Raw genomic sequence first — 14082 nt, 5'->3', positions numbered from 1 at the left:
GTTGCAAAATTTCGTTTATCGTCATAAAATTAATTTCGATTTCCAAAATTAAAAAAAAAAGGGAAACAAGTTGGTTTGCGCCAACCGGTGAGACCGCAAGAGGAGCTCTTTCGAAATTCACAGCACTTATTGCAGCGGACTTACATATTTAAAACTCGTTACGGCGGCGACCGCGCAAAAACGTATTAATTTGAAACGTTGCGACGAATTCCTTTCTACTGGGCGAGAACAAAAAACGACTTTTACCACATTTTCGCCGAAACCGTTACCCAAGTTTCTAAATCCGCCGCAAAACCAATATTTGTCATTCCCTGCCGTGTCGAACCGATCGGCCGCGAAGCGAAACGCCAATTTACGGAGTCTCTTTTATTTTCAACAAAACAACAACAACAACGAAAAAAAAAACAGGTAACGAAACAACAAATTATATTACAGGTAAATAATTCCGAACGCGGTTTACCGAGTCCCCACCGCAGCGCCGGCCCCGCGGGCGTTTTTAAAATTAATTAATGATAATTTGAACGTGTCCCGTTGCGATCAGGCGAACCCTGCTGCCGCGTCAAAGTCTTTCTCGAATTCGGTCTTCTCCACCATGTACTTGGGCAAGGTCGTACCGTACAGCTCGCTGTATACCGGCTTCGTCTCCTCGCTAAAAGCACCCTCGTTTTCCGCCACCTCCTCCTCCTTCTCCTTCGGCATCGACTTCTCGATCTCGTCCTCCTTTAACCTCTCTGGCTCCTGGTCGCTCGCTTCCGACGCCGAGTCTTTCTTCCTCTTCTCGTCGGGTTTCGCGAAAGCGACGTACGCTTCTTCCACGTCGGATGCGGCAGCCACCAACTCCTCCGATTTCAGCAGGGGCAACGGCGTCGACACCTTCTTGAAGAACTTCTTCCTTTTGGACTCCGCCGCTACCTCTTCCGGTGACTGGGTCACCGGCTCGGCTTTACTTTCGGCCGGCTCTTCCGTTTTCGGGTCTTTGAGACGCTGGAGCTCGTGGTAGGCGACGTGTGTCGCCTTAGGCCTCGATTCCTGCACGTACATGCACTCCTCGTGTTGCACTTTGTTTTGGTCCACGCAGAGGAAGCAAGTCATGCCGTTCTTCTCCGCTTTTTTGCAGTTGGACCGGTCTTTCTTCGCGAACTCCGCGAGCACCTCCTCGACGTCCTTCTTTTCGGGCGCCGCCGCGCTTTGCTCCTCGTTTTTCGATTCCTCCTTCAGGTACTCGGGGAAAATCCTGTAATGGTACTCGTCAAAATCGTCCTCCTCCTCGGGCTTCTCTTCCGCCGTCTTCTTCTTCTGCACGCTAGCCGCAAAGTGTTCCGGAACGTCATAGTTCGTCTCGTCCACCAACTTTTTGTCCTCCTTGTCCTTCAGGAAGCTGTAGTCCGGGAAGCTGTAGTACGACGCGTCGTCCGACGAAGCTTTCTCCTTCTTCTCCTCGTCGTTCTCCGTCTCGTCGTCCGATTCCGCTTCGGATTCCTCGTCACCTTCCTCGGACGCACCGGCGTTGGTACTGGCAGCCACGGCGTCCTTGACGATTTTGCTTTTGGTCACGCCTTGGTACTGCTCGACGGCCGCTACTGGCACCGAAGGCTCGGCGTTCTGAACCTTGGCCTCTCCTTTGAGCTCCTTGATCGTCTTTTTGCTTTCTTCGGGAGCGTCGTCGTCGCTGTCGTATTTCTTCTCCGCGACGTACGCGTACTTGTGCTCCTTCGGTGCGGAAGTGTACGAGCACTGCTCGAAGTTGCCGCCCGTTTTCTCGTTTTTACACACCGTGCAGGTCATTCCTTCCCTGTCTACTTTCTGGCAGTCGGCCCCCTTTAACGCCTCGCTTTGCTGCTCGCTGGCGAAACTCTCGGCTTCCTCCTCGGTGAAAGGGACGTACGTGAAATCCTTTTGACGTTCGGTCTCGGCCGCCTGTTGTTCCTTGTCGAATTCGTCAAACAATCTCCTGGACCTGTCCCGGACGAGCGTGTACGGATCCTTGTCGTAGTACCTGTTCGATATTTGACGTAAGTTCTTATGACAAAGGCCATGATACACTTCCTTTAATATAATATGCGAATGTAGACCGAAACCCGATGTTTGATAAACATCTCACTGACAGACTGACAATTGCTAGATTTCAATAAATAACCTGCAAATACTATTTAGCTTATTTTCTGGGATGTGATACATGGTTATAGCAGAATACTAACCGACAATACCGTGTATGTGTGATGTTCATAGGCTTCGGATTATATTTCGTTTCTAAACTGCACCGATTTCATTTAATTAGTAACAAGGAGCAAAAATCTTATATGGTTATTAGATTGCCTGTATCGGTCTAAATATCACTTAAATACGTTCATAATTTCAAACTTTCACACCATAAACAGTCTAACAAATCATGAGTGATATTTTATATATACTAAATAACAAGAACGACAAATCTAGACGCAACAAAAAAAATGAAATGTATTTAAAAATGAAAATTTAACTAAATAGTTGTTAATACCAAGATACTCTGTTTCTTAATGCGAGAGACTAAATTATTATTGGACTTAGTTAGCCATATTTCAGGCGTAATTTGTACCCATGATGATGGTGAAAGGTCACGAGAGTCACAGGTAGAAGGTAAGGTAGTTGACCTACCTGTGCGACCTACTTGTGGCTTACAGTATAATTAATAGTTACTTTCCTGCAGTTGTTGGCAAAGTTGGTTTTTAAAAATGACTTAATTTGAATTTTAAAATGAAAAGAATACTATCCTCGGTGTGCTCAAAACTTTTCTCCACCAAAACTCAATATATTCGAATATGACTGGAGTTGGACTCGTGCGCGAAGCTAAACATAACCACATCAGGTCATCGAAAAGCACATACTTAAAAAAATGACAAAATGATATCTAAAATGAAAACGGATGATTATATTGATGAAAAAAATGGTGAAAAACTTTGAAGGAATGAATAAACGTAGAAAATCAGAAAAAGGACTAAGTGGCCACGACGATATTTGAGAGCAGTTAGATAGTTTCGACGGACAGATCTAGAATATCTATTCTCTGGACAAAACTTGGGTAAATTAAAGATATACCGTAGGTAAAACCTTGCGGGATCAAAATGTACAAAGCGCGAGGTAAGCTTTCCTGCAATAATAGAATAGAAGCAACCTCGGGAAAAAGAAAGAAATTAATTACATTGATAGGAAAAAATTAATTTGTCGGTGGTGGCAATGAAAATAGACTGGAGGCTATTTTGACACCAATGCTGATTCCCCTTCAGCCCAGTTTTCTTAGAAAAAATGCGATCGTTACTTAGAATTAGAAGCATTTTCAGAAAGATATGCGGAAAAAGGAGCTACTGGAGGTTGTAAGTTTATTGTAAAGCACAACACGACTTTTAAAATGACGGAAGTCGAAACATTCATGCAAGAGAGAATACTGACAAGGGGATTGTGAAGAATGGAGTAAATGAGTCGAACATATGATGATAATATACTAGAAAATACTGTAAAGCTCCTTGGACTCGAACGACTATAGTTTATCTGACTAAAATAGAATTTATTTCAATTTATTTATTTTCATATTCTCTATATTAAGTGTTTATTCACTTGATCTTAGTATAATTAATATCTCTATTATCTGCTTATCTCAATAATTATAATCATTTATAACTATTATATTTATTATTCTAATAAACTGCCTGTAGGAACGCTGCTATTACATTACTTTCATTCGCCACACTCGTCTTTCTATTGTTTTATCGTTGCAATTTATATGAGCTTTATGATATAACCTTTTAGTTGCCCGCTTGTTAAATCACTCCTGACAACAAGGTATAAATTCTGAAAGAATTTGTCAGTAGAGACACAAGAAAAGTGTTTTTGAATTAACCAGAATTTATTTGGGATTATCGACTATTCTAATCGACATTTCGTACAGTATAATGTAAGTAACGCAGTCCGACCTAGAATGGACTGGTGTAAATAAAATCACGACGAAACGTTAAACTGAGAATGTGATTCGATGTTATGAATTTCTTAGGCGTAGTTAAGCTTTGCTCAATAAAATTATGAAAGATATAGTAGGAAAACATACTCTAACTGAGAGGAATTTAAACTATTTGGAGCAAGGCACTACATCACATTATTAGCTACTGTTTGATCCATTTGAGGAGTATTATAATTTTTTTAATTTAATTTCTGTTTTTGAAGAAGGACAAGATAAAATAACGGTAACTAATACAATGTACATTATACGCTAAAATAAAATTCTTTCCTTCTTATGAGTATGCTACCCGTACATTGATTGATTGTATCGGTAAAAAGAAGTATTCTGCAATGAAATCAACGCCAATAAATGAAAGTGACTTAAGTATTTGATTAGTCAGTCTGTAGTCCCTTTGCATACTTAATTAGACACTTTTCCGAAATATACTTTAAGTAAGGAAACTCTGCCTGGTTGAATATTGTGTAGTACTTATTAACATATCCTTTCTCGAAAATAAATTCTGTTTCAGCGAGATGGTATTTTTGCAGTGCTGAAACGAAAGGGAGTAGCGCTAGTGACTCACTTTTTCTTGTAATTTGGATCGGTTAAGCTAATAGTATTTAAACTTGTTGCTTAGTAATAGAACAGATAGATCATGCATTAAATTATATGACGACATTTCAATAACACCCTATCGTAAACCCTGTACGTACCTCCTGGGGCTCCTTTTGTACCTGTACGAGGATTCTGTCGGTACAGCAGGCGCGGAATACCTGTGACTGGATCCGGAATACTCATTGACAGGCTCCTCGTCGCTACTATAGCTGCACTGAGTATACTTGGCGTTGTTGCTGGCGTCCTCGCAAACGAAACAGTTCATGCCGCTGGCAGAGTCGGGACCCGAGATCTTCCGGCAGTTCTTGTCTTTCAGACTCTCCGCGATACTCTCCGACGGTAACACCAGCTCATCATCGTTGGCGTTTTCCTTTTTTTCGAATATCGGCTTTATCGGGGTAGATGGACTGGCCAACGCTTCCAAATATTTGCTCTGAAGAGCTTTAAAATCAGCGGAACCCGGCTGGAAACTGTACTTGTCGTACGGCCTGAGGGTTGTGGTCGGTACACCCTGCAGATTGGCCGAAATGCCCGATGCAGCCGGATACTGCGACACGCTCGAACTCGATTTGCCGGTATTGTAGTCTACGTTTTTGCTGTTGTAGAAGGTCTGCGGTTTGGTCTGGTCGATCTGGTCTTCGGTTTTGCGCAGCACGTCGAACGCGTCGTACGCGTCCTTGAAACCGTCGAATCCCGGTTTCGCTTTGTCCACCTTAACTTTGGGTTTCTTGACCGGAGGCCGAATGGTCTCCACGTCGTCCTTACTGGACGCCCTTTGCCCGTCGTTGAACAACGCGGGTACCGGCAGCTGATGAGACACGTAATGCGGCCCCGGCTGTATTTCATCATCGTCGGCCTTCAGCTGTTGCTTCTTTTGAGCCGCCTCGAAGTAGTCCGTTTTCAACGAGTTCTGATTGGTGGCCTCTTGGTGCGGCGAGAAGCTCTGCCTCAGAGCTTCGAACGGGTCGGCTTTCTGCGCCTGAGGTTTGAGCAATTCCAACGTGATCTGGGGAGCTTGGACTTCCTTTCTCTCCGATTCCCCGAAAGCTGAAACGACCAAGGAAAATAAATAGAGACGGGGCGAGATCGGAGGTGGTGCGAACCTATCGGTGAAGAGAAGAACGACTCGAACTCTGCGGGGTTAACGAATCCCGCGTTGTAGTCGGCGTTCGCGCCCTTGGCGGCCACCGGCGAGGAGGCGGCGCCTTCAGCGAAGTATTTCGAGTAGTCCGGGTGTTCGTGACCATCGTCCGAATGTTCCGAGTAATATTCGCCCTCACCGTCTTCGGCTGAGTAATCGTAACTCTGGGAGCGCGTTTGACCGGCGCATAATATTAAACATATCACCTGGAATTGTACTCGCGATGATACGCCGCGGGTTTCGAACAAGGCAGATAAGAAAACAAACTCTCCCAATGAAAAAGGGCTGAAGAGTAGTACAGTTTACGTATTTGGGACATGGGATCATAGATGCCAAAATTGTTAATTGGCAAAACCTGCTTTATGACACTTTTATGACATTTTTCGTCCCTTGTTGCCAAATATTCAAGTATTATTTCTTAGATCGGGTTCCTTCCTTCCATTCATTCTGTTCCCAACTTATTTTTCAAAGGAACTTCCACAGTGTACTGTAATGCTATTTACGAATGACTGATTCCCATGATGGTGAAAGGTCGCCGTTAAGATGGTTTGGTTGTTTAGAGATTTCTATGGATTCTGGGATTTTTTTTAACTAAAATTGTAAATAGCAACTTGTGCATATTTTTGGTCAGTCATTTGATTAGTTTTGGTGATGAAGCCCCTTCTAACAATTTAATTGCCGGCGAGTAAGTGTCTGCTTAAGACAGTGTGCCTACAGCAATGATATCTTTAATAAAGAGGTCCGATGAAAAGGACAAGTGAACCTGGAAATGCTATGAATGAGGGAACAGAGCATCAGCAAGGATTCTGTTTTCGTCGGAAGCGTACAGCATGCAGGAATATTGAACAAAACTTATTTGTTATTTGAAGATCTCAATAATGATGGTACATCAAAAGTTGAAATAGTTGAATTCAAATTTTTCTGTCATAATTATCGTCGAGGCCCGTAGATGCCAGGCCATTGGGGTTTCTGGAGGTACTGAAGGAGGATCTGGGAGATGTTTTCTAGTGAAGACACGAAACCAGACCGAGTAGACATTATCAGCCGAAATAAGGAGATTGGCTTTTTAGTTACATTTATATATATGAATTTTAGCTTGCTTACCTATATGTCATTATTTTTAATCCTTTAATCCTTTTTTTTAATAATATACTTTTGTTGATCCAGAAGATAGATCAATACACATGCGGAATATCGAAAATATGTGGATGAGGGTCAAAATGAAGCTTCAGCTTCAATTTGGTACCCCTGGGATGCTTTTTGTCACGTGTCTTTACGAATTTGTGTGAGGAACTAGACATAAATCTGTCAACATAATTTCGTTGCGGTGTTGCTCAACGATATGGTATGACTTTTTGTAGTCCTTCAGTTAAGTTTATTTTTTGTTTTTTGTGTTGAGAATTCACGGATTTTTTTTAAATTTATTTGTTGTATTAACTATAAGACTTTCATTTTGGTTTATCTCTCACCGTAGAACTCCTTCTGACATTCTCCTATACTTTTTATACACTGTCATAAGTGTTGTTTCATATTCATGATAATTTTAAAGCGCCAACAATTGAGATGATTTGGAGTATGTTACGAAACATGGAAATGGCAGTTTTGTATAACCACATGTTTGCTTTTTGTATAATCTCCTGGTTATATCGAATAAATATAGTAATTTGGCAACACTATGCAGCTGGATTTGATGACCACACTTAAAATGGCTGGTCTGGTGGGTGGTCTACTTGTGCAATTATCATTGACAACTTTTACCGACTGGTAAGCTTAGACCAGTCACCTTTTGAATGATTTTTTGTCCTTAATACACAAATAATGTATCTTCTACTGGACATGTTTTGCATCCAGATGATGACCGGCCTTATACTTCAACATCCCTACGTAAAATACGTTCCTTTCAAATGCAAATGGATACTGATTTTCACGTGTATCGTATTCAACGGCCCATAATCGCAAGAACTCGCGATACCAATCGTCAGCAACAGAAAAGTGAATTCCATGATTTAATTGGTCGTAGAGTGGAGACTGGTGGATACCTGGATGTTTCTATTAACTGAAAGAATTTTTTTTTGTATTTACAAATATCTTTTTTTTTTATTATTCTTTGTTACTATAAATACTGATACCAAGACAATACTGGACTATTAACACTATTTATTTCATAATAAAAATCTTGTAAAAAAACTTACTGTAAGTAACTATATTTAACGAAGAATTAGAGAAAACATATATTTGCTTAAAATTATTTTTAAAAACTTTATTTCTACAACTTCAATAGCGGTTGGATGGAAAGAAATCGGGGTTTTTTCTGTTTTTTTTTTATGTGCCGGTTTATTAAGTTGTATTGGAAGAAAAGAATAAGTTGGACTGCTTACTCAATTATATTATAATGACTTTGAATTTTTAAAATTACTTCAATATGATGTAATTGCTAACTTGTTTATTGTGCGAAATATTTGAGTAGAAAAACTGACTTTTCAAGGCTTAAATTTACCAACGCTATTCTTCTCTAATAATTTTCAATTTTTCTCATTGATTCCTATTTCATCGAAGATGGCAATTTAATATTCTTTGGAGCAAAACATAACCACAACATGAAGTTTCTAACCGAAAATTATTAAAACACATTAAAAACAACAGCTTTGATTTAGAAGTCGATCTACACCACATAGTAATTATGAAAAAAAATTTGAGCAGGTGCATTCGACATGCGGCTGCGCGGTATGTGCGTCATGTTTAAGATAGTATTTTCCAAAATATTTCCAGATTCCATTAAATTAGGCAAAAAAAAGTTAGGTGATTGCGAAAAACGCTGCTTATAAAAAAAATGGCTCAAAGTGCAGGTTAGTTGGTGAGATGTAGATGCATGCGTGGAAGATAATTCCAATCTCTACTAAAATATCATAGCGTGGCCCTGCTATGATATTATCTAATAGCTACATGATCTACACAATACATTTCTCCGGTTTCCTTTTTGAAGAGTTAGAGTACTGACTAATAATCTGTTTTTATTATCTTCATCAAAAGCGATAACGAAATTATTGGATTGAGCAGCCCGATGTTTTAGTAAAATATTTTTAGTGTGGGTAGTGTGCTTACCTTTAACAAACAATCTTGAGCTTCAGATTATGCACTTTTTTGTATTTTTCTTTAAATTAGACTGAATAGAATACCAATTATCACAAACCAGACACATAACACAAAATTGCGAATTAAAAACTTTATAAAATGCTTTCAGAAATGAAACATAACCTCATTCACGGTCGGGCGAAGGACAACATCAATAATACGCGACCAATCAAATCATGGAACGTGACTTGTGATTTAACCGCTCGTTAACGGATCACTAACCTCCAAAATTATGCTCCCTCTGGGCGGAAGCATCTTGCTGTTCACTAGTAAACGCAGAAAAATTGCAACGAGCGAGCATCCGGCTGCAATATATAGCTTTCCCGCCACCGGGACGGTTACTAACTCCCGAGTCAAACCACATAACGCGAAAGCGTACCGCTTAAATCCGCATTAAAACGGCTTATTTCTTAAACCCGCCGCTCCAATCATGCGAAAAGTCGGTTTGAATAAAGAATCCAACCGTGAAAAGGCGCTGAAGGAGCTGTCGAAAGCATCCATAATCGTTAGATAACGGATCTGTTGCATTGCACCCGCCGTTTTTGTCGGTTTGTGTCCAAACCTCGTCTGTTTTGATGTAACTACGGGTTCGATAACCTTACGACGAAGGTTTGTCTATTCCGGGGGGAAATAAATTGCTTACACATCCCCTCAAGCAACGCGACAAACAACCCAAAACAGAATCAAGTGGAATTTTAACGCTTTAACTGTCTTGGATTCTATTTTGAAAGAACCGCGTAATACACTTTTCTCAGATGCTTCGATTTTTGATTCAATTGACAATTGACCGTTTACCTCCAAAGCAAGTGAATAATGTATAAACCAATAGGTTTATCCCATCCAGCTACCAGAGATATGGAGGGCCTGATTATACAGGCGATAATACAGAAACTTACGAAGCACCTATGAATAAAACAACCGACCAACATGGCCGCTGACAGAACGTCTATGAGTTTTTTTCTAAGGCTATATTTTCTCAAAATATGATTACATCTCGTTAAAGATTCTGGGAAAAACGAGTTGAGTGTGTGGAAATAGTGTGTTTAAAACGAAAACCGTTCAAAGTGCGGGTTGGTAGGTGAGCGGAAAATCATTGCGTGCCACCCACGGCGCATCAATTTTTACCATAGTAGAGCATGTTATTTGGTGGACATATTGTTTAACCGTATAGCTTTTAGATAATATAGGTAAATTGGTGCGCCTCAAGTGGCTATGATATTTTAGTAGAGACATATTTCACTCACTAACTATTTTGAGAAAATACTCCTATAACAATGGCGCATCCAAACTTATTGGCGATGTGTCAGCGGCCATGTTGATTGTTGAATGTTGCATGTTCATTGCTTAAAAACGGGTTTTAAATCACGCGTGTGCGCATGTTGAATGGACGTTCTCTTTTTTTTATATTTGCTTCGTAAGGTCCTATATTACCAACATAGGTAGAGTCTATATGGGTTTAACCAACCTACCAACCAAAAATTGTCATTAATCATTAACTAAATAGAAAATGTGATAATCTATTTTACGGTGGATGCGCAGGAAAAATGAAATTTCGACGTTTTCCAATAAGTGTTGTCAACGGTTCTGATTTATGCGGGAGGCTCTATCTTTTTTACTAAACGTTTCTACAAATAACAAATACGTTAATTTAAACCTACTTTTAAAATTTTGAACATATGGTAATACCAAATATCTAAACTTTTTGTATAGTGGTTTTGTATAGATATGTTTTTTGTTTAAGGTAAAGGACTTTCCTTTATCGCGGGGACTTCTTCAGGGTAAAACGTGATTTCTCCATTTTTATTTTCTGTATTTTTGTCACACTTTGAGTTCTTCTATCTGTAAATTTGAAAGAGAAAATAATAATTTTCAGACCTGGGAAAAATGCCGAAGTCAAACAAAAAAATTACTTTCCGTTCAACAACGAAGAAATCGAAATCAGAAAAAATGTATTTACTTGGCTATTTCATTTAGCTGCTCGAATTTTTTCAATGATATGGCTGAAGATAAAATACAATACAATAAAAGACGTTCTACTCTACAACTCTCCTGTTTGGAGAATCAGTTATTTAGACAAACGCGTTCAAGCGAACATTTTTAAAAAACTTTTTTTGCTAGCCATCAACACTCCAAACACAGTTGTTCACAAATTTCCACAAATTGGGTAAAACAGACAGAAGTTCTATTCCGTAAGGCAGAGTTCAACGCACAATTAACAACGCTTACAAGTGATTATCAAACAAGAAACAAAAGTAGTGCGTTGAGTAGTACATTAAGGGTATTTGTCAGCTACGTACTGTTAATGCCAAGCACCTTAAACCAATTTTTGATGGAGTATCGAACTTTGTGAGTCTCAATGAAATTTGTAGCGTATGTAACCAGAATACCAAAAACAATCGGTTCATCATATTTTCCTTAAATGTGCCCCACTTCGAAAAAAATAATCATTTCATTGCACTTCTTGCCTTGCTTCTGTTTTTTTTTCTTTCCTTGCTTTTCGTATGGGATTTTTTAGAATGAATATTAATTGCCTGTTGTTGGTAACTTTGCTGTAATACTAAGTATATGGAGTATAATCTATTACTCTTACTTATTATAAATATACTTGTCTGCAATTTGCTCTTTCTCTGGGTGTAAGTGCTTCACAAATATTTCTTTTTTTTATATTATTTAAGTATTTTAACATCAAAAATTGTTGCTATGAGGGTACTAAATGTAGTACTTTACATGCTTTAGAGAATCTATTGTCCATTGTCTAGTTCCCCACATTTTAGGCATTAGCTGAAGATTAACACTTGAGTAACCGAAACATGTTCTGACGTATTTATAGAAGCGGGTGTTTCCTTAAATTAGTGTGGTAAGTAATTTATTTTCTTTGTTCTTCTGACTTTTTTCTGACTTTTCTATCTTCTTCTGACTTTTTTAAAATAACATTTCTTTCGTTTTTGGTTTATTAAAAGTTATGTTGCTATATGATTATGAAATTTTTATGCTTTTTATGCCAAACGTGGAATAATTAGTGCGTGGCACACCAACAAAAATTGTCTGCGCCGCTATTTAATTTCGCCTAAGCAACATTAACCTCAGCTCCCGCTTATCAAATTTTAAAATCTGTCAACCCTATTACCCATTCAAATTTTCAATAGCAGCGTGTAAATTAAAATTATTATCTATCATTACCGATTAAACTATCACCTAATTATAATCGTATCTCAATCTAGACTTTTTGTTGTTAAAGAATTTCAACAAAACACAAATCCAGCGTAATTGCACCTATCAGAAATGTTGATTAAACACTTTTTTGTGCATCTATGAAAATCGCCGGTACATTTACGGTGAAAGTGTCTATGGGAAATCTGTAACGGCCAATTCGAGCCGAACTTAATTGGTTCAGTATCGTTTTTTTGTCAACCATTTATATCGTGTTTCAGCTTTGAATCTGAAGAAGTAAGTTTATGAAATTGAAAGATTTTGCTTCAATAACACTGACTATCCTAATTATATAAATTAAATAATTAATGGATCTGTGATTTTTGAATTCCAAATTATGAAAATAAACTATTGAAACAATCTATTTTAAAGACCAAAATGTTAGCAATTGTACACAGAGCGTAGTTCCGGAATTTCTTAATTTCCAAGGTAACATAATGATAATTTAAAAAAAAAAGGCTTTTTTACACTATGTTGAATATTTTTTGAGTTATTTTGTTGAGAGTTTTCATCGTAATTTAATAAAAAAAAGAAAATAATTATATATAGTTAACAAATGGTTTCTAAATAATAACTTGCAGCTTAACACAGCCAAGCGTAATACAGTATCTTTTACCACCGGTGTAACTTCTAAATAAGACTATCATTTTTTTTATAACTCTTTCCCGTTCTAACATTTCGTGACTTGGGAGTAATATTCCACTAGAAATTATCCTTTGATCGTCATGTTAATATGGTATCGGCAGATGCTTCAAAAAGCTATGAAGTTATCGGATGTTACGGATGTTACACTTTAACAATAGAGAAGTAATAAAAATATTATATAACTCATCCGTCAGGTCAAAGTTAGAGCATGCATCAGCAGTTTGGTCTCCTGGGTACAATTGTCACGTTAATAGCCTCTGGAAAAAGTCAACGTGTACCTCTTAGTGATCGCCATGATTATTATTATTTAATGAATTTGTTTAAAATTTTAAATAGCTTTGGTGCGCTTGTGTTGTTTTCATTTGATACACAATAAACTTAGTTCTAGAAAATTAGCATCATGCCATTTTTTTCAATATTTAATGCACAAACCTTGAAAACTGAGCATTTCCTATGATTTTATGATAAATCTCCAGTTACACGTTAGCGCATGTTTATTGCATGTGTTGCGAAGTCGAAAATACAAAAGTAATTAATGGAACTCCTGGACAGAAATCATATCTCACTGTAGCACTAGGAATATTTGATGCGACACGGGGCCAAACCACATATTTCAACAAATTTCTTGTTGCAACATACAATAAACCATCGCCAAAAAATAAAAAAGACGACAACAGCAAATTCGAAAGTATCCCAATTGAAACTGAATAATATTCTATTATTTGGTTGTTAGTACTTTTGGTGATGCTATTTCATCGCAGAAAACTACTATTAATTTCTGTGTAAAACAATACTACTTTAAGTGTTACATCAAACGTATTCTGCAATAAGTTTGATAAACGCTTATCGACGTGTTACATATATTTTTGATAAACAGCACGAATACGTTCACTGATTGATGTGTCACGTGTCTGTCAGAATTGGCAGACATCAAGATACGATACCTAAAATATTCCCAAAACAAACGATAGAAAACAAAATAGATTTATAATAATAACATTAATTTAAAATTTAGCAAAGTGAAATTACATATTGAACTTGTCATTAAGACAATACGGTTCTAACTCAATTAATAACTGTTTAAGATGGTACTAATTGTACACACATATATTCTAGTCCTGTTTCTGAGTTTTGTCGGAGATCTATCAGCTAAAACTGTCCAGTTCTAGTTACTCTATTACCATTTTTTCAGTGGTAAAGAGGCGTAAATTTTCAGGTAAAACTATTAAACATTCAAAGTACCCACTAGGGTGAAAAAAAACCTATAACTAAAGCTGCCAAGAGAAAAGTTTGTAAATTATTTTTGAACTGATATACTTTTAGGTTAGTCTCTCATTTATTAAGCATTTGCTCCGCTCTGGCCATATGG

General features: G+C 38.0%; 1 protein-coding gene across 1 annotated transcript; it reads right to left on the bottom strand.

The window, feature by feature from the left end:
* Nucleotides 1–361: 361 nt before the first annotated feature.
* On the bottom strand, nt 362–9188 carry LOC132698550 (uncharacterized). The gene is made up of 4 exons (XM_060664695.1): nt 9081–9188; nt 5689–5932; nt 4684–5632; nt 362–1996 (listed from the first exon to the last, which is right to left on the bottom strand). Exons 1-4 carry the CDS (start codon nt 9111–9113, stop codon nt 538–540), a joined length of 2685 nt encoding a protein of 894 aa, XP_060520678.1. The 5' UTR covers nt 9114–9188; the 3' UTR covers nt 362–537.
* Between the last annotated feature and the right edge of the window lie 4894 nt (nt 9189–14082).

The sequence above is a fragment of the Cylas formicarius genome, unplaced genomic scaffold (genome assembly GCF_029955315.1).
Source record: "Cylas formicarius isolate icCylForm1 unplaced genomic scaffold, icCylForm1.1 PGA_scaffold_2__14_contigs__length_35257938, whole genome shotgun sequence".
Classification (NCBI taxonomy): Eukaryota; Metazoa; Arthropoda; class Insecta; order Coleoptera; family Brentidae; genus Cylas; species Cylas formicarius.
This window is presented reverse-complemented; position numbering and strand designations above follow the sequence as displayed.